Source organism: Lynx rufus, unplaced genomic scaffold, assembly GCF_022079265.1.
Source record: "Lynx rufus isolate CCGP_SWC_20201006 ecotype Redwood Valley unplaced genomic scaffold, mLynRuf1.p SCAF_5, whole genome shotgun sequence".
NCBI classification, from domain to species: domain Eukaryota; kingdom Metazoa; phylum Chordata; class Mammalia; order Carnivora; family Felidae; genus Lynx; species Lynx rufus.
The window spans coordinates 77,655,417-77,675,997 of NW_025814867.1; the positions used below are offsets into that span (position 1 = coordinate 77,655,417).

Sequence of the window (20,581 nt, forward strand, 5' to 3'; positions counted from 1 at the left end):
TTAGAAAACAATGATTGAACACGTGTCCAACCATTCATGATCATATTCTGGGCAACAGGATGGCACAGAATAAGCCCAGAAACAAAGGTCATTCATACCAGAACAGCTTAGATGTCCTCATGTCACTGAGGCTCTGAAAGTTCGGGGACTTGACCCAGCCACCTAGCAGTAAAGGAAAACCAGAAGCCCGATCTTATGACTCCCAGTCTAGAGCTCCTGTTACCATATCTGTTCTAGGTCCCAGTGTTAACATAAGGCTCCCTGCCACCCTCTCCGGGAACCTCAAGTACAGTAGGCAAAGAAATGTGACTGTGTGCCACTCTCAAAGTTATATCTGGGTTATGAGTAAGTTCTTTATGAGCATAAGCCAGGCTCAGTGTAGTTGCTAGTGAACGTGTGATAGGTAGAAAGTAGTGTTCTATGTCAAAACCAGATAAACAAACACTATGAGGCAGGTTAGCAATTCTCTGAGCTCTGGAATAACATGCTAGGCACTGTCATGGCACAGGCCTGGGTTTTTTCCCCCCAGAAACTGCAACTTTCATGTAGGAGATAGCTGGACAATTGCTGTTTCTGTAATCCGTTTAAAGTGTTAATTCCTATACAGGTTAAGAAGGGAGGGGAACTAGATGGACAGCTTACTCTGCATTGGGCAGTTTACGTACATGATCTCAAGTCTTAAAATAACAGTATGAGGTGGGACTATTACTGCCATTTTGTGGATGAAAAAAATTCTGAAAAGATAAATAACTTGTTCAAAGTCATAAAGCAAGTGATAGAGCTGGGTTTTGTGCTTAGATGTGTCTGAGTCTAAGATCATAGGGCCACCAAGCCACCTTGCCCCTCCTGTTCCACTGTTCTTGTCCACTTTCTGGCTGTCTTCTGCTATACTCAGTTCTCCAGAGAATCACTCAGTGCTGATGGGCAAGGGCATGGCCAGATGCAGTGCTCCACTCTGCAAACTTTTTTTAAAAAAATGTTTATTTGAGAGAGAGAGAGCAGAGGAGGGGCAGAGAAAGAGGGAGGGAAAGAATCCCAAGCAGCCTCTGTGCTGACTTGGGGCTCAGTCCCACAAACCGTGAGATCATGACCTGAGCCGAAATCAAGAGTACGATGCTTAACCGACTGAGCCAGCCAGGTGCCCCCAACCCCCAACTCTGCAAACTTTTATTCCTCGCCTTGCTTTCCTAGCCACCTGCCCCTTCCCACAACTAACTCATTCCTCCTTGAGACATTTTGGCAGCAGTAGGCCATCAAGCTCAAGAGAAATTAAATTCTTTTTGTTTCCCCAACCCCGTGCCGGGACATTACACCTACTAGAAGCCAGCCGTACTGTGAGGGAGAATAAAATCAGAATGACAGAACTTCCCTGGGACACAGCAGTGCCCGGCATACAAAGAGTGGGGGCCAGCATGATGGAGGCGGGGGTGGCAGCAGACTCCTAACAGCCAAACCGCTCTCTGCTTCTGAAAGCTCCCTGTGGCCTTCACACCCTCTGTGGCCCTGACCAAATTGTTCCCCTCCCACTCTTCAGCCACGTGGCTGACGGGCTGATTAGCAGCCCCCACCCTTCTTTGTTCCTGTGTTTTGGAGCTGGGGGCTGGGGAGGCGGGTGGGAGGGGCAAGGAGTTTTTTGCTGGCTCCACCATCTTCTCCTCAGGAATGTTCTTTGAAAGGGCTCATTCTCAGTCTAGCCCCTGTGCTGGCAACCTTCTTCCTGCTTCGTTCTCCTAATGATTGGTGCATTTTATCCAAAGCCCCTGCTCCGGTGTACTTTGAGGACATGTACTTTGTTGATTCACTGCCAGTGCCCAGCAGAGAAGGGGTTGACTGAAGGTTTGTTGAAAGGATGACAATACAAATAAATAAGTGACCAGCATCATCCCAAGTTTGTCCTGCTGGTCAGTCATTTTTCTGCAATTAGCCTTCATAAAAGGACCCAGGAGCAGGGAAAAGGAAGTTGAGTTTAAAACATTCTGGGGAAAGGAGCCAGAAAGGAAATAATAGTAAGTACCCTTTTTTAAGTGTCCCATAAAGTATTAGATATTTCGCAAAAATTATCTCATTCAATCCACTCTTCTGTAAACTTCAACATTTTTGTTTGGTTGTTGTTATCTTCAGGTCACAGAAAAGGAAACTAAGGTTCAGAAACGTGAAATATTATTTCAGGCCACATTACTGGTTGGCAGCAAAGGTAGACGTCTAACCTAAGACCATGTAACTCCAGGGTCATGGCTCTTAAACTTGAGCCTGCCAATAGGAAGTAAGTTCTGGAGGGCAGTAATCATGCTTTCTCATCTTTGTATCTTCTATAGTGCCCAACACAGTGCCTGGATGCTCAAGAAACATTAGATGAGTTGAATTTGAAAGTTGGGGATGTCTTCCATTCATTTGCTCACTCAACAAATATTTCTTCAGTGCCTGCCATGAGCCAGATATTCTTCTGGGCACTGGGGATACTGAAATGAACAAAAGTGCTCTAATGGGAGAAACAGACAATTAAAAAGTTATATAGCATGACAGATGGCGAGAAATACTAAGAAAGACAATAACATAGAACGGAAAGATAAAAAAGGAAAGAGGGCTTAAATTTTAAATACAGTAGGTGACATTCATTAAGAAGGTGACTTGAGCAAACGCTTGAAGGAGGTGAGGAAATAACGCGGATACTGAGGGAGAAACATTCCAGGAAAAGGCAAAGGCAAATGCAAAAGTACTGAGGTTACAGCAACCTTGGCTTGTTTGACAGCATCAAAGAGGCTAATATGGCTGGAAACCAATGAGGAGGAGAATAGCAAGAGATGAGGTTAGATGGTAATGACCTTGATTTTAACTCTGAGTAGGGGGTAGAGGGACCATGAGGGATTGTAGAGCAGAGCAGTGAGATGATCTGACTTAAGTGCTAACAGATTGCTCAGGATGTGTGCAAAGAATAGACTTTAAAGGTCAAGAGCGGAAGCAGGGAGCCTAGTTAGGTGACTATTACAATAATCTGGGCAAAATATGGTGGTCTCTCAGGTAAGTGGTGAGATGTGACTAGATTTTGGATATATTTTGAAGGCAGAAGTTAGGGTTTGCTGATAAACTGGATGTGGGATGTGAGAGGAAAATTCAATGATGACTCCATAGTTTTAGACTGAAGAACTTGAAGAATGGAGTTATTTGCTGAAATGGGGAAGACTGCTGGCAAAATCAGCTTTACAGGGTAAGATCAACAGGCTCAGTTTAGCTCATGTTATTCTGAGATACCGATTTGATTGTTAAGTGGAAATGTCAAGTCAGAGGAGTAAAGGGAGAACCAGTGTCCTGAAATCCAAGTGAAGAAAGTGGAGGAGGATATGACCAACTGTGTCCAAATGCTGTTAGGTAAAATGACTATTGAGTTTTAGCCACATGGAGATCCTTCGCTATCTTCAGTAGTGGTTTTAGTGGAGAAGTGGGGGTTACACTCTGATTGAAGGGCTCTCAAAAAGTGGGAAGAAGAGAAATTGGAGGCAGTGACTATAGACAAATGTCTCCAGTTGGAGAGAGAACTGGAGTCAGAAGAATATTTTTTATATTGCACAAATAACAGTATGTTTATATGTTGATGAGAAAAACCTAACAAATAGTGGAAAGTTGATGTGAACAAGATATATAAACAGAGAAAGCAATGCCTGTCAATAGACCAGAAAAGGATGGGAATTAGTGTACACTCGGAGGAGCTGAACTTAACTAGGAGCATGGAGAGTTCATCCGTAGTTTCAGGAAAAAAGATACAGAGGTAGGTGAGGGTCTCATGGAAGATCTCTTCTGATTGTTTCTATTTTCTCAGTGAAGGAGAAAGCATGGTTGATAGCTGACAATGAAGACAGGAAAGTGGAAAGATTTGAAGAGAGAGGAGAAAGTATGAGGTAGTCTTCTAGGACAATGAGAGGGTGATTAAACTTGGCAAACATATAATTCCAGGGAGCACCAATACCTCACTTAAGATTTAAGACAAAATATGTTGAGAAGCAAGTTCTTCAAGATGAGCTAAACTTCTAAGAAGGGAACAAATTATGGAAAGGCTGGAAAATAGAGCTAAAGGCTTGAAATGCAAACATTCTTACCTCATGTGGATCATATTGTTTGAGGCTCCCACCCTCATTAAACTCAGCCAAGACATCCTTTATCTTCTTGGAAGAATCTGGAGAGACATAATCCACATGTGAAATATTGGGAGCTGGGCCAAGTAAATTCTCTCTGTCTAACCTTGGTTATGATGGAGTAATCCCTCATTCCCAGGACTATACGGAAAAATGTCACCCTTATCTGTCTTTCTGCCCTCTTACTTCTTTTTTTCAGTATAGTCTCTCTCCTGCTGTATGAATTATCTTTCTAAAACGCAAATGTGATCAGATCATGTTCCTGTTCAACATACTTCAGTGACTCTCAATTTTCCCAGGATTAAGCTTAACTCCCTTAGCTTGGTATACAAGAATGTAGGGATCTGTCTTAGTCTATTCTTTATCTCTTATTTTAACCTTCCACTCACCCCAATTTTCAAACACAAAACCACATTTCCAGAAATCCTTGAATACACTATGTACTCACTCATTCATTCTTGGAGTCTTTTCTCTGTACTGTAAACTTCTTGGTACCCAGCTCAAATGTCAAATCCTCTGTAAAGTCTTCCTTTATCAGTTAGAATTGATTATTCCCTCTCCAGGATCCCACATGACTTGTACATAATTCTGTAATAGTACTTGTCATATACTGTTCTATTATTTATTAACTTGCCTTTCTTATACATCTCCTGCCTCAGTTCTGCCTTGAGAGCTGTATTTGGCTAGTGAGTCTTTCTACATCACACAATGTATTACACATAACTAGTGTTCAGAAAACCAATATACTAGATGATTGCATAAAATCTGAGCAGAAATTTTAAAACATTTAAAATTTTGTTGATTATAGAGGGTGAGATGGGCATTAAGCCCAGTGATGCTCTGTCCTTGGTGCTGAAACAGAGACTCGGGATTCATGAAGCACGGTGATTTAGAAAATTCTGCTTTCCATAGGAAACAATAAACTCCCAAAGAAAATTTTGGCTTCTTCTTATTCTTTTGGGCTTTATTAGGAAATTGGGAGTCTAGAGAATGGAGTTAATGACTGTCATTATAAACACATTCTGAGTGTATCCTGTGTAGTTACCAGAAGTCAAGACATCAGAGAAACTAGGGTCTCTGTGCTCTCCTCGTCTTGCAGTATTGTGGATAATGAAGAGCTTCCCAAGCTCCATTACTGCCACAATTTGAACATATGAACAAAGGGCAATGTCATTAAAAACTGACATAATGTTCCGCGGTGTTCAGACTCTATGTACAGAGGGCTACACTCTCATAGGCCTATGTAAAGTAGATATGCTCATGCGCTGGGCTGTTCTCCGTGGCTCTGCTGACTTGGATTCAATCAAGCACAAGTTATAATCATTTCAGGACTGAGAAATACTGAAATGCCACAGTAAAATGTTGATGCTGCCTAAAAATGGACATTTCTTCCTGAAATTCAAAACAGATGTTGAAAAACTAATAGCTCAGTGAGATCCAGGCAGCAGATGTCATCAATTTGGGCTGTTTCCATTCAATTCAGAAAATGCTGTGGAGGGTGAGATGTTGCAAGGTACTGCTGATGAACTAGCTGGGGAGATGATCTGAATAATTGTGGTAATGATAGCTACTTCTTATTAGAAGCCTTTACTGCACATTCTCATATTCTCCCCTGCCAATCCATGCACATTGGGTTAAATTTTCTTCAGTTTACACATAAAGAAGCTGAAATTCAGAAAAATTAAGTGACTTGCCTAAGAGGGTTTTAATTCAGGTCTAGTTTGGTCCAAAGTCTATATTACTTTCCCTTAAGCACTATTTACTATTACTCCCCAAACACTTGCTAACACAAGGAAACATGTAATTAATGCTGTAGCAGTAATACGAAGCTCTAGGAAGCAGAGAGAAGAGAAGTAGAATGAGCAGGAAAAAAGCAAAATTAGGATAACAGTAAGTTTGGGTGGGGACCAGGGAGGGATGTCCCATACAGAAGGCAGCATCTAATCTGTGGTGTAAAGAATGAGTGAGGTTTTGAAAGGCAGACATGAAATGAAAAGGATATTTTAAGAAGGGACAGGGTGAACAAAGATGCAGAGATGGGCATCACAAGACATGCAGGAAAAGTCAGAACCAGAGAGTAGTTTGGGGCCAGATTTGTGGGAGTCTTGAGTGCCAAGCTAAAGACATTGATTTGAAATTGTTGAAGATTTTCTGAATAGTGGAGTAACATAACCAAGTCTCTGTTTTCCTAAAGGCCACTCTGGCAACAGAATGGAAGAGAGCTTAGAGTTAAGCCAGAGCTCAGTTAACATTACCCATAAATTATATTCAAACATCCTATGGGCAGCTCAATTATTTAGAAAATACTACATTTTAGAATCTATTTTAATGGTAGATTTTCAGGTCAGCTAGAGTGGCCAAATCTGGGTTGCACTTCAAAGTGCAAATTGGGAAGCGTGGGTATCCCTGGTGTGGCTTATGCAAGAGTAGTATAGAGCCAGCATTTTGATTGAGAATCAGGGGGATGATTTCACTTGAATGTATACTCTTGGTATTATTGTCACATTTTGGAGATTCCACAGTTCACCCTAACAGAAATCCTTTGGTTCTAAAGTGCTATGGATCTATTTAGCAAACCCTGATTTATATTTAAATGAATGCTATACACACACACACATATGTATATATACATGTATTTTCATCATATGTTCACATTCAAATAGACAGGTTTTAAAAAGAAAAACAGAGAAAGCATTTATTTTAAAATCTCTGATTAATAGCCTAAAATTAAATAGAAAAAAAACAATCCAAGAGATTACTGGTTCTTAGATTTCCATGGCAAGTGTTCTTTACCACACATTTACTTCAGTTTTTCCATGGGCTTTAATGAGCTCACAGTGTCAACACCTGTCCTGTTTTAAAAAGGGACACAATCTAATTCTCAAAGTTGAGACCCATTACTTTCTCCTGGGATGTCCTTTGATATTTTATTAGTCTTATTCTCTACAGGCTTCTGGGCTGGGTTTCTATTTGCCTGAGGACCAAAAGGCTACTGCTCCATTCTGTTTCATCTTAAGACAGCTAAGAACAATGACAGACCTCTTCAGAGCATTCCTTGATCCTACTTTAGGCACCATCTGTGGGTCCAACTGCACAGCCTCAGGAGAGAGCTCCCTGTCAAAGCCTGTATGGTGACACTACCACCTGACTCAGGAGATCCAGTTCTGTTCCTAGTGTCTTTAATAGGGCCACGTCCACAATTCTTTGCAAGAACTCCTATTTTGTTGAGTGCTGACTGCATGTTAGGCACTGCTGTAGTCATCTTATGTGTTTTATTTAAATCTCCACGACTATCCTCGAACGTAGTAATGGTCCTTACTTTAGAGAAGAAAAAACTGAGTCTTAAAAAATTTAAAAGATTCTTTGAAGGGCACACAGCTAGTGAGTGAGTGACTCTGATATTTAGCATATCTGATAATGTGACACAGCTATTAGATTCACTGGCTACATGAACACTGATAAATCAGAAGATAAGGCCCTCCATGACAATGATTATCAAACCTGGCTACATGTCAGAATCACCTGAGAAGCCCTATATACATTGAAACACAGGCCTCACCTCAAACCAATTAAATCAGTATCTCTTTGGAAACTGAGGAATCAATACATTTTAAAGCTTCCTGGGGGTTCAAATGTACAGTCAAGGCTAAGAACTACTGTTCCATGAATGTAATTCTATTGTTAGAAATGAAGATTACCTTAAGAAGCAGCTAAACTCATTGGATAATTATTGCAAAAGGAAAAAAGTTTGTAACTCTGCTAAATCTGAAATCACCACATTTGGCAGACATTCTCCATTGTTCAAGTGGACAATGCTAAAGAACTTTACCCAATAGGTCAAGTTCTTCAGCTTCATGGTAAGGTAGGGATACCTTTTGCATTAACCCACACTGGCAGAACCATCAGCATGCAGTTTTACCCCAAGTCAGGGGTTAAGAAGGCTCTTTTCTGTGATCAAGGTCGTTAGTAGTAACAACTACCCTAAAAAGTTTCAACCCAAAATTGTCTCTTCATGCTTTATGTGCCAGAAGTTCTGGGACCATAACCAAACACTTGTTCCTAGTGTTTGAGCACATTCGAAGTCTTTTTAAGGAGAAAATTTGGCCCAACTCACAGGCACCTTCACTGCCACATTTGTGTGGGAGAGGGATGCCCTCCAACAGAACAAGCAGACAAATTAGGAGCTTTAGTGTTTACAGCAGGACGTCAGCTGTGCTGCCTGAACCAGAACCCAAAGTTTATGGACCATCTTCTCTTTAGGAACACTGAGTATTTGAAAACTAGTCAGGCTATTAAACTTTGAAATAACTATGAATCAACATTTTCAACTGTGAATCTGAAAACCCATAGATGAGAGTGAAATTCTGAGGTGCATAATAACTTTCCATTCCTCAAAGTTCCCTAAGAGCATCTCAGACTGAACATGCATAGGAACTGCCTGGGGATCTGATTCAGTAGGTCTGAGTCAGGGCCCAAAATTATACATTTCAAATAATACTCTAAGTGACACCAATTATGCAGATGCATGGACCTCACTTTTGAAGAGCAGGCCTTAAGCAACATTCTTGTATATTTGTGGCTAACTGGTCAGGCTTGCCTGTCACAACATAGACAAAAATATGATGCTGAACCTAGAGGAATATATTCCATAGATTCAGAAGACCTACATGACTCAACCCAGGGAAGGAAAGACACAGAGAGGGGAAAAGGGAAAGTTGGCAAATGAAAAGGAAAAAAAACCCAACAACCTAAATTTTCCTTCTTTCGAAGAAGGCAGGGATGTATGAGTAAGTTTTCTAAGTATTTCAAGGAGTCAAGAATACAGTGAGATGAACAAAAGCAAGAGCGGAGTTTCCCAAGCGTTCTGGAAAGACGGAGGATGATGTCAGAACAGATATGTCAGATCCAGGAGCACTGTATCAAAAGGCCCCCATTTTTAGCCAAGAGGAACCAGGCCCCAAAATAGAATGTGAGAAGCATGCATAAGAAGCCCAGCTTCCTAAACATTGACAATCTCTCAGCTATACTTCTTCTCCTGTGCACTGTTTCTGCCCAGCATATAGCCCACTGCCTGGCATAAAATCAATGTTCAATACAGATTCATTGAATAAAGGAGGACTAGGAAAGGGATTAGGGTTATTGTGCTTGTCCCATACATCCCATATTTCTAGGGGAATATGGAGAAAAGCTAGACCAGTGGTTGTCAGCCCTTGCTGCATGATGGAATCACCTGGGGAGCTTTAAACACTACTGATGCCCAGATCCTGGGATGGGGTATGGGTGGACAGGGCACTGGAGGAGTTCAAAGTCTCCCAAGTATTTCCATTGTGCAACCCAGGCTGAGGACCCCTGAGGCCCACCAAGCCAACTACTGAGGGGAACCAGTGGAAGTGATTACTCTGCTACAGTGCTACATACAGAATAAGAGAAACAGACTTTACATTGAAGCAGAGGGAATTTGGGCTGATATAAGAAAACCAGCTTTAGGATACGGAGATTTTCTGACATCATAAATGATCTGAATGACTGGTATGGCTTAATTGTATAAATAAAGTTGGTATTGCTAGCAAAACTTACCATTTTTTCTCTAAGTAATTTGGCCTCATAAGTCATAGCCCAAATGAAGGTGGAGGAATGGATCAGACAGCCTGTACCTTCTTAACTAAAGGTACTAGAAGTGTGGTCCCTGGACCAGCAGCATCAGCATCACCTGAAAACTTGTCAGAAATCCAGCATGTCTGAACTACCCTAGACCTGCTGAGTCAGAATTGGTATTTTAAGAAGATCCCCAGGAGATTCAGGTGCATATTTGAATCTGAGAGCCATTGTTCCACAGAAGTCTCTCCCTATCCATAATTCTGTGACTGCTTGTGGGTAGAATCTCAGTCATCATGAGGAAAAGAAGGCCAGTTATGCTGCAAGAGATGTGGGTAAGAAATAGCTGTGGTTTTCCTTCCAAGATGGAAGCAATGAGACATGACCCTCTACGGGCCAGGACTCCATGAACATTTGATTAACTTTCACTCCTGCAGCCCATATAAATAGTAAGGTTTCAATGAAGCTTACTTAGAGCCTTACATTGTTCTATAAACCAGCCCTAAACATTTTCTCTGACTCCCACATTAACACTGACAGATTTGAATTTTGAGCTATAATTTACCTACATCTTAAAGTCAGAAACTTTGAGTTGATCTGATTCTAATAAAATATATTTCTGAAGAGCACAATTTACTGATTCATTCTCTTTAAATGTACTTATTTTTTCTTTAAATGTACTTTAAAATTATATACCTTGGGCCAGTCACTGAGATCTTCTGGACTCAGTGTGCTCATTCATAAACTGGGTAGGAGTTGCATTTGAGAATGGCTTAAAATTTCTCCCAGGTATAAAAAGTCTACAACATCTAACAACCATGGGCTGATGTCTAAAGTTTTTGGTATGATTTCTTGAAGAATTAAAAGTTAAAATTGATAGTTTAATTTTTTTTCCTTTTTTCCCTTTCTGAAAAAGCTGACAGCTTCTGTCCTTGGCAAATCATGGAAAAATAATTGCCTCTCCCCAAATATCAGATTAAAAGGACAATAAGCCCATTATTATCTCTAGCTGAAGTTGTTAGGGGTCAGTAGGAGGCCTCCCCACATGCTCATGCCCTCTGAGGTTGAGAATAAACCTGTTTCTACAGAGACTAAGTATTAGAAGGGCTAATGATGGTCATTTAGTCAAGTGGACATCCAGGGAAAGGAAACCCAATTGCTTTCAAGTCAATTCTATTCCATTTTGGACAGGTTTGACCATTAGCCATCAATAAATTCCTTGCTTTAAGTCTTTCTTCGATAAATTTCTTCCCATTAGTCCTAGGGCTACTTTTGGAAGCCATTCAAAACTAAACACCTCCTCCCCACAACAGCATTTTTTATTTATTTTATTTCTTCCCTTCTCCTGCAAATAGGCATAGTACCTTCAGGCATTTCTTCATAACCCTGCTGGGAGGCCCCTCACCATGCTGGCGCCACTTCTCAAATAAGTTCCGGTTCGTCCATATATCCAGTGTAAACTGTGATGCCCAGGCATAAATTCAGCTCTCAAAGAGGTCTGATCAGGGTAGGATAGAATGTGGCTATCAGTTTGCCTTACTAGAAACTGTGAGTCTATTAGTACATTTTAAATTCACAACCAGTGGTTTGGTTAAATAAAGTAATGGGTCAAAAGAAATCTCTGCAACCCCTGAAAACCATACTTCTGAAAAGTACTGAACAATACAGGAACACCCCATGGCATACTGTGTGCTGGCTAGTGTCCAACGATCTCCCTGCTCCCGTGTGAACCACTCTCCCATGAGGCATGCAGTCCATTTCCTGGCCCTATTGCATCTGGGACAGGCCTGGGACTGCTCTGACCAATGGAATGTGGAGACAGCTCTGTTCTAGGACCTTGGAGTCCAGGTGTTAAGAAGACCTTGGAGTGCTTTTATGCTCTTGGAGTCCTGGGCCACATGTAAGAAGTCCAGGCCAGCCTGCTGGAAAAAGAGGCCACATGGAGAGGCCCTGGGAGAGGACAAAGCACTTGGAGGAAGAAATCCCAATGGGGGAACACTGAGGTAACAGTATGGGAGTGAATAAGCCATGCTGGATCATGTGAGGCATCCCACCTGAAGCCCCAAACATCAGGGAGCAGGGACCAGTTATCCCAGCTGTGCCCTGTCCAGATTCCTGAGCCACAGAATGGGAAAAATAAACTGGCTGCTTCAACCCACCAAGTTTTGAAGTTGTTTTGATATAGCAGTAGATAACAGCACTGGATAGATCATTGTTAGGGTGAAGAGAACAGCATATGAAATAGGCTACCATGTCTGTTTTACACACACACACACACACACACACACACACACACACACACACACACACAAGTAGTGGTTATCATTGGGAGACAGAATCATGGGTAGCTTTAAATGTCATCATTTTGTTTTTCATTTTTATGCTTGTTCTTATTTCATAACAAAAATAGTCTTATCATATTGTTGTTTTTTTACAAGCACTTTACACTACTGACTCACATTAATCTTACTATAGATATGTTTCAACTATGTATGTGTGTGCCTGTGTACATATAAAATAAATATATACATATCCAAGGGCAGTTGTAACCTGGCTTCACCCCCAGAAGAAGGCCACCAGGGAAGGTACAGGGTTTACGTTGTATAAACAGAATACACCAGGAGCCTCTTCTCCTGAAATCCTTGGCCTCTCGTACCTGGTAACCCCACTGGGGAAAGTTCTGAATTCTCAGGCTATGCACTTCAGATATTCCACCACTGCAACGCTCCTGTTTATGTAGTTATGGAAGAGCAGTTGCTATGGCGATGTGATCTGACTGAACACCAGCATGTATCTAAAATTGGTAGAAGTGCCTTTTTCAGGGTTTCCTCTGAGGATTAATCATTTTCCAAGAACTGTGGCTTTTTTCCCCTCTCCTGTTAGAACAACAGTGCCAGAGCACCTTGTCCGGTCCTGGCACAGGAACAAAAGGAGGAAGGGTCAAAGAAGGACAAAGCGATGGCTGGGAAAAAAAGACCCAAACCACAAAGGAACCCCTTCCTATTAAACACTCTGGTTTCTTTTTACCCCCTGCCTCCCCTATTGCTTTGCCACATGTGGACTCCTCTGTCCCTCAACTCCCTCCACCCACTACTCTTTTCATCTAGTCATCTTTCCAGTTCTTCTGCCTTCTTCTGACTCCTTTCCCTTCTCTGACCCCTGGTTGTAGGCAGACCCATGGCCCTGTTTCCCACCTTCTCACCTCTCTCCTCATGTTCTTGCTCTCTGAAGTGCCTTCACTCCTGTTGCTGCCTCCACACGATGACTCCAAGTCAGAGCTATAGCCCAGCCCTCCTTCCCACTCGCTTCCCACTACCTCCCCTCCCAGGCCCACGGGACACTGCACTTGGAAAGCAGTGTCCTCCATGATGGGGTCTTATTTACCATTCCAGTTCTTGCCCCAAATCCTCTCTCACCACCACCACCACCACCATGTGCTCTAGGTTCCCACTGTGGGAACTTGCTTGCAGTTCTCTGAAGCTCCCATGATGACTCTCTCTCCTCCCTCCTTCCCAAGCCACTTCCCCTGCCTGCAATGCCCTCCCCTTCCTCTCTCCTGCTAGTGTTTCTGGTGTTGGGAAACAGCACCTGCATCGGGAAGCCTCCCACCAGGCTAGGCTAGGTCTACTCCTCTGTGCTCCCCCCTGCTTAGCACCTGTCATACTGAATATCATTGTTTCAGGCCTACCTATCTTTCCCTCCTAGGCTGGGAGCTCTTTGAGGGCCGGGATTGTGTCTCACTCATTTGCTGGTTCCCTGCAGCCTAGCATCTATGAATACAAAAGTGGATGCGTCATCACCATCCCCAAATCACACTCCCCAACTGTCCCCACTAGCCTTGAATATGAATTCTGGTATTTTCCACAGATTCACAGTCTTCAGGGGTATCTTTTCTGGCTTCCTTTCATTCTGTAAATTTTGGTGATACCTTCTACCACAGTTTTCTACAGATCAGCATTTGTTCGTTGCCACATTCACTATCTGAGCCCCACTCCTCAGCTCAGACAAGATTTCCTCCAGAGGACCCTCCCCTATCTCCCTGATCTGGCAGATTCTATATTCAGGCTACCCCGCACACAGCCACCAGATTCATGCTCTAAATGTTGCCACCTTGGATCAAAACCCACACTCTGACCCAAGGCCTCCTGCTACCCCCATCCTTCCTATGGCCTCCTCCCCACCTTCCTCTCCTTCTTTCCATGTGGTCCAGAAGTTCTCCTTACCACCCCCACACACTTTCTCTCTTTGTGCCTCTCCCCTTCTGTTTCCGTTGTTTCTACACCCTCCCTCACCATCTACTACTCACATTTTATTTTTTTAATGTTTATTTATTTTTGAGACAGAGAGAGACGGAGCATGAACAGGGGAGGGCCAGAGAGAGAGGGAGACACAGAATCCGAGACAGGCTCCAGGCTCTGAGCTGTCAGCACAGAGCCTGATGTGGGGCTTGAACTCACGGATGGTGAGATCATGACCTGAGCCGAAGTCGGACGCACAACCGACTGAGCCACCCAGGCGCTCCTACTACTCACATTTTAAAACTTCTGTCCTCCACAGAGCCACCCAGCTAAATCCTCTGTGTGGGTTAAATTGTATCCCCCCCGCCAGATTCATATGTTGAAGTCTTGACCCCCAGCACTTCAAAATGTGACCTTATCTGAAAATAACTACAGATGTAGTTAGTTAAAATGAAGTCATACTGGAATGGGGCAGGTCCAATCCAAGATGACTATGTCCATAAAAAAAGGAAATTTGGATATGGAGACACACACACAGGGAGAACATCATGGAAAGACAGAGAGAAGACAGCTTTCTGCAAGCCAAGGAAAGAAGCCTAGAACACATTCTTCCCTCACAGCCCTCAGGAGGAATCAACCCTGCTGATATCTTGATTTTGCACTTGCAGCCTCCAGAACCATTAGGCACTTTCTATTGTCCTAAGCCACCCAGATTGTGTTACTCTGTCACAGTCGCCTAGCAAACTAATACGCTCCCCATACCAATTTCCCCTAGCTTTAAATTCCCTTTTCATTTATACACTCAGTTCAGCCAGCTCTCTGCACCAGAGGTATTTGCCTGCTGCCCTAAACCTGCTCTCTGTTTGTGTTATGAGCACATTTCTGATTCTCTAACAAGATTCTGATTCCTCAAAAGCAAGCCTTTTCTTTGCGCTTCTTTTTCATTCCTGACAAGGCTGGTACTTTGCTGACCTACAGAACATGCTGAATTAAATGGAATGTACTCTGGAAGGTGATTCCTTGCTCCTTGTCAATACATTACAGAGTTTCTCTAAATCCACCAAGGTCAGACAAGAGGCCAGCAGGGCCTCCAGGGAGCCAGGTGGGAGACTGACCAGCAGTCCTACGGGGCCCCTGTTGGCCGTGGGGAACACATAGAGTCATGGGTGTTAGGCGTAGGAGGAACAACAGGAAGAGATCGTCTAGTCCAACCCTCTGATTTTAACGAAGAAGATACAGGCTCTGGGGGTTAAGGGAGGTCACATCAGAGAGAGCAAGAGACAGAGCTGGCACTTGAGCCCAACTTGTAGACTCCCAGACCAGTGCTGTGGGCCAGGGCTGCTTGCCCTGTGGGGGGGGGGGGGGCAGGTTGCCAAAGGACATACAAGGGCTACCCGGGAAAACCCTGTAGGGCAGGTCAACCTGCCATTGGCCTAGTGATTTACAAAAGCAGCCAATACAATTAATAAATGTGAAGCGAGAGGTGACTGGAACAAAGGGGCAGGGCAGGCAGCACAGCCGAGAGTTCTGCAAAGCAAAGGGTCCTGTACAAAGCTGGTGCCACTGCATAATCACCACGGTGGCCATGTGTGTACAGAGCACAGTGGTCAGTTGATGCTCCAGCCTCGGCAAATCCCTGTCATGTCAGGATTAGGAGTGGTCTTTGGAGGGCACAGCCCACACGTGAGCATGAGTCTCACTACCAATGTATCTTGATGCATTCCAATTGTTCCTGGGTGTAACTAATGAGAAACCAAGAACCCCAGTTAGTTGCAAGGCTAGGCTTATGCAGAACAAAGTCAGGAAAGAGACACACGTTGGAATTCTGCATCTTACTGGAAAAAGGCACTGAGTCCAAACACAAGAGCACGTTAGGGCCAGTGATCAAGTAACACTGTAACCATACAGCCTGTGGCCTTTCAAAAATTATGCTACAACCAGGTTTTGATCACTTGAGAAAATACAGTATTATGTTAAGCAGAAAATGTAGGGTAAAAAAAAAAAGTTACTGTACACTCAGGAACTCAACCACGTAAAGCAATATGCACAGGAGGGGATTGTTCCAAAATGTTCATAGAGTTTGGCTGTGATTTTTAACCTACTCTTTATTTTTTCCCCTGTATATTCCAAATTTCTATGGCAAGTGTGTATCATTTATAGAGTGTAAAGATAATTGTTTTTATGTTTAAAGACACCAATCCTGTGTTTATAAGGAAATATAATCTGTCAGGCCCACTCTCATTCTCTGTGGCTTTGCAATGATTACACCACTCTGCCCTCCAGAAATGGTCTCCCCAACCAAGAGGAAATCCTGCCCCGGGTGGGTCCATCCATTTACTCACATTCTGAGTATTTCTGGAGTTGGTCAAATTCTTCTGGAGTAAGGGAGACCCACCGTTCTTCACTCATCTTTAACCTGGGTGTGAGTGCTTGAGGCCAGGGATGGAGTTTTGTTCACCAGGGTGAAGCTGAGGCCCAGCCCAGGGCCTGGTTCACTGCAGGTACACGGTGGACAGGCCCTTCAGGAACCACGGAGGATGCACGTGTCTATGGCAGTAGTGGGCACATTGGAGCAGATGAGAGAAGGCCTGTGCTACTCTTCCAACAGCATGTTTCTATCCGTAGTCAAGGTCTTCAGAAATCCTTGCTCCTCCTGGGCAGAAGTAGAAAAGACATCGTGAATGGGAGGGAATACGTAAGTTGCCCTTTCTTATAAAAGAAATCCCCAGTTGTTCTCTGGGGAAAGACCTATGAGAGGCAGTGGTTCCCACGGTGGGGTGGGGGTGGATGTCTCCTCAGGGAAGTCTGAAGAGGGCTTACAGACCAGACCAGCATAACTCCAGTTGGGTGGTCTGTGTGGACAGGTGGCCATACCCTCAACTCAGGAAATTTTAAATGTCTCCCAAGAGAGGCAATAGTAGGACCCCCTGAGGGCATCCTCAAGGCATGAAAACGCCTCAGGCTGTCAGATGCATGATTTGAAAGGTAACTAGTCTCTCCACCATTACTGTGGACATTCAAATATCCCCACGGCTGGCTAACATCCTAGTAACTAAAGTGGTTTTCTTTCCTCTCAGAACCATACAAAAGTGATTAGACAGAAGACCTGCTACTGGCCCCAGTGCAGGGGAGCCTGAAGGAGGGAAAAGGGATGGGTTCAGACAGACACTTAGCATGTTTTCCTTTGGGCCCCTCCTAGCACAGTTGCTCTGGCAGTCATAACACCAGCCTCTAAGTCAGTTCAGCAGGTTGTGAAATTAATGCGATGGGCGAAGGCCAGCATTTAAAAACACAAAATAGAATAGGATACAGTAGAATGGCAGGAAATGGAGCTGAAAACAGGAGTGTCTCCTTTCAGTTATACGTACACGTATATTGAGGTTTAAAAAATGTTGGAAAACCACCAACCTAATAGGAGGAGAAATACAGATTGATGCTACCAAAGAAGAAGCTCAGTTTTAATAAAACTGGATCCATGGTGAAGGACTGGACATTGAGGCAAGTCTGGAAGCCTGGAGCCTATGAGGGATGGTGGAGGGTCTGGGTGAGACGACCCAGTGAGGAGGTGGGTTTGTGCACCTCTCTGGAGAAACCTATAGACTGGGTTGGTGTGGACTGGAGGGCTAGCCAGGAACTAAGGGAAGACACCGGAAGGAGATTGTGGCTCTGGAAGGATGACCCTCCACCAATCAGAGCTCTCCGCCAGTAGGTCGGCAGGCATGGCAAGGAAGTAAGATGCCTGCATCCCCAGGAGCATCCAAGTTCTAGCTTCTCTCCTTAAAACATCCAATTCTCTCCTTAATTAATCCACTGCTCAACTAGATTCTGCTCCTTGGCACCTGCTCTTGCTAGGGTCTCTAGTAACACAACTGTTAAATCCACCAGTCATTTTTCAGGCCTTCCTTGCTTCATCCGCTTCTCTTTGCAGCCTTCGCCATGGCAGGAAACAGCCCCCTGGAAACAATCTTATCTTTCTGAGTCTTCCTCCTCAGTCTCCTTCCACTTCTCTTGCCATTGTTAAATACTGGCATTTCCAAAATCCCAACCTCAGCCCTCTCCTTGTTCTGTACCCCTTCCAGGAGGTACCCATTGCCGTGGCTTCAGTGACCACAGGCATGCTGCTCCAGCCCTACACTCTCCCCGCAATCCAGATCTGAATATCCAACTGTCCACTGTGACTCCCTCATGTGTCCCAAACCACCCCAGATCAGCACCTTCCCATGCCCCCAACTTGCCCTTCCTCTATATTCTGGTCATGCCCTGAGAGGAGCCAGAACACAGGCCAGAAGCCTGGGGCTCAGCCTAAGCTTCTTCCCCATCCTCTCCTGCCAAACCCAGGTGCCGCGCTCAAGTGTGACTGTCCATTGTGTGTCCCCTCCCCTCTTCCAGGCCCGCTTCATTAACTTAGACCCTCAGTTTCTCTTGCCCAGTCTCTACCAACAGCCTCCTGATGGACGCCGTGGTTTGGGTTTTACTCTCCTGCCCTTGGTACGCGCTAAATTGTCAACCAGATCACATCTCTCCCAGTAACAGAATTCTTCAGTGGCTTTCTATTGCCTATAGAATAAAACATGATCTTCTTTTTATGATACACAAAGCTTTTTATGATCTGCCCTCTGATTATCAGTTCAGTCCAAACATGAGGGGTGACCTTTAGAAACATTTTCTATAACACCAGGGAGTTCAGTGTTACAACTGGTGTTACTACTGCTGCGGTTGTCATTTAGTGGACGCTTACTCCACACTATATGCTTTACATGTATTTGCCCATTTAGCCCTCCTAACAACCATGTAAATTAAGCATTGCCTTCCCTATTTTTAGAGGGGGAAAAATGAGACCAGGTGTTCAGTAATAAGTATGGTGAGAAGAAAGAAGGAACCCCCAAGGCTTTTAAGAATGCCTCTCTGGCCGTACCATTCTGCACACTTCTAGAAGCACAGAGTTAGCTCTAAGAGGATCAAGAGACACGCTGCCCAATAGGAACTCCAAGTCAGAAGGCAGGGCTTTGAATCTTGCTCCTCCTCCTATCAGCTATTTGACATTAGACAAATTTTGTGTTTCTTGACCCCTTGTTCCTTCACCTCAAAAATGGGGGTACTAATAAAAATCTCACTGAGCTAGTGTTAGGACTGAGTTGATATATGCAAAAACCAAACAAACGGAACATCCCAAAACCTCACCTAACACAATGCCTAACACACAGTGAACTCTCAATATTTGGTTAGCATTATCCTGTTGCAAATACAACACTTAGTAATATGATTTAAACAATCAGCTGGTAGTAGTTGGGTACAAAGTCTTTGTGTTGTGCCATAGATTTCTGAGCTTGGCTTCTGATCTTCTCCTGCTTGAAGCTGTTGTAATTTTGTAATTACTCATCAAACTTTTACCCACTAGTTTGAACATCCACTGATGATTCCTGCCTGAATTAATTATTATTATGATAGAAAACTTCTAATTCTATCATTCCTTCTATATTTATTAGTTTGGAGTCTACTATAAAGAAGAGCTTTCTCTTCTCTATTTCTTCATACCAGTTTACTTATAGATATTTATTTATAATACAAACAATATAAGTATATATAATATAAATATGTAAATATTTATATAAATAACTTTAAATGTATGTTATATTTACACATAATACAAACTTGTTTATATTAATGGATTCTTATTTTATTCAGAGGGTTATAATCCATTACAATCTTTATTTGTTTTGATACAAATTGTCCCAGATTTGGCCAGTAGAGACTCATTCAAGTTGATTCCCTGTTCTTTAGACATAGTCCCATCATTCTTTGAGCACATCTTTATTTTCTGTTACTACAAAATGTTTCAGTCTCACCCTGTACTAACTGAGTTCTCGTCCTGAAATCAGTCTCCAAAGTACATACTTCTCCAAAGTACAGATTCCTTTCAGAGGAGAATGGAATTTGAAGCCAAATTTTGGGCACTAAGTGTGCTCATTGCTACTGGGGTGTCTTTGCTTTTAGGCTTTATCAGGGCCAGGGCCAAGAAATATATGCAGGTATATATACATATCTCATCTCAGGCCGGCTGGCTGGCTGGCCATCCATGTTAAAAAACCCAAGTTGATCCTCAGACCTCCAACTATAGTCCAATTTTACATTATCAACTGTAGCCTCCCTCTCATTCTGTATTTTTGAGCTCCCTTCTCCAACAAACGTTGTTTCCATTACCTACAATATATTTATTTGCTCACTCTAAAAATATACAGAAAGTGGTTTCAGAATGTTAGCTACAACACTGTGAAAAACAAAAAAGAATTCAAGATTTCTTGACAGTTCTTTTCAGCCAACAAAGCACGTCCTCAAAATACTATTTTCAAAAGTTACTTAGATTAGTTCTTACACACTCCTATTCATTTTTGTTTGTATTTCACTCTAAGGTTTTTTCCTCCATTCCCAATTGATTCTTTGTTTCCAAAGTCAGAATTATATAAAAGGTATCTTCAGAGAAGCCTTGCTTCCCCCATTTCTTTTACTGTATCCATCCCTCTCCTTTCCCTCTTATTCCCACTCAACCCTTACAGTTTCTAGTTAATCCTTCCTGTTTATTTTTGCACCGGTGAGCAGATACGTGGATATTTTTTATTGCCC

The 20,581-nt window shown here is 43.1% G+C and overlaps 1 protein-coding gene across 3 annotated transcripts in view; it reads right to left on the reverse strand.

Moving 5' to 3' along the window:
- DGKG (diacylglycerol kinase gamma) overlaps window positions 1-16,369 on the reverse strand; it is a 158,761-nt gene extending 142,392 nt beyond the window's left edge. For all 3 annotated transcript variants that reach the window (XM_047100146.1, XM_047100145.1, XM_047100144.1), the window contains exons 1-2: window positions 16,303-16,369; window positions 4,092-4,168 (exon numbers count right to left, since the gene is read on the reverse strand). In XM_047100146.1, coding sequence (XP_046956102.1) covers window positions 4,092-4,168; window positions 16,303-16,369 — 144 coding nt within the window. The remainder of the gene's footprint in view (window positions 1-4,091; window positions 4,169-16,302) is intronic.
- Between the last annotated feature and the right edge of the window lie 4,212 nt (window positions 16,370-20,581).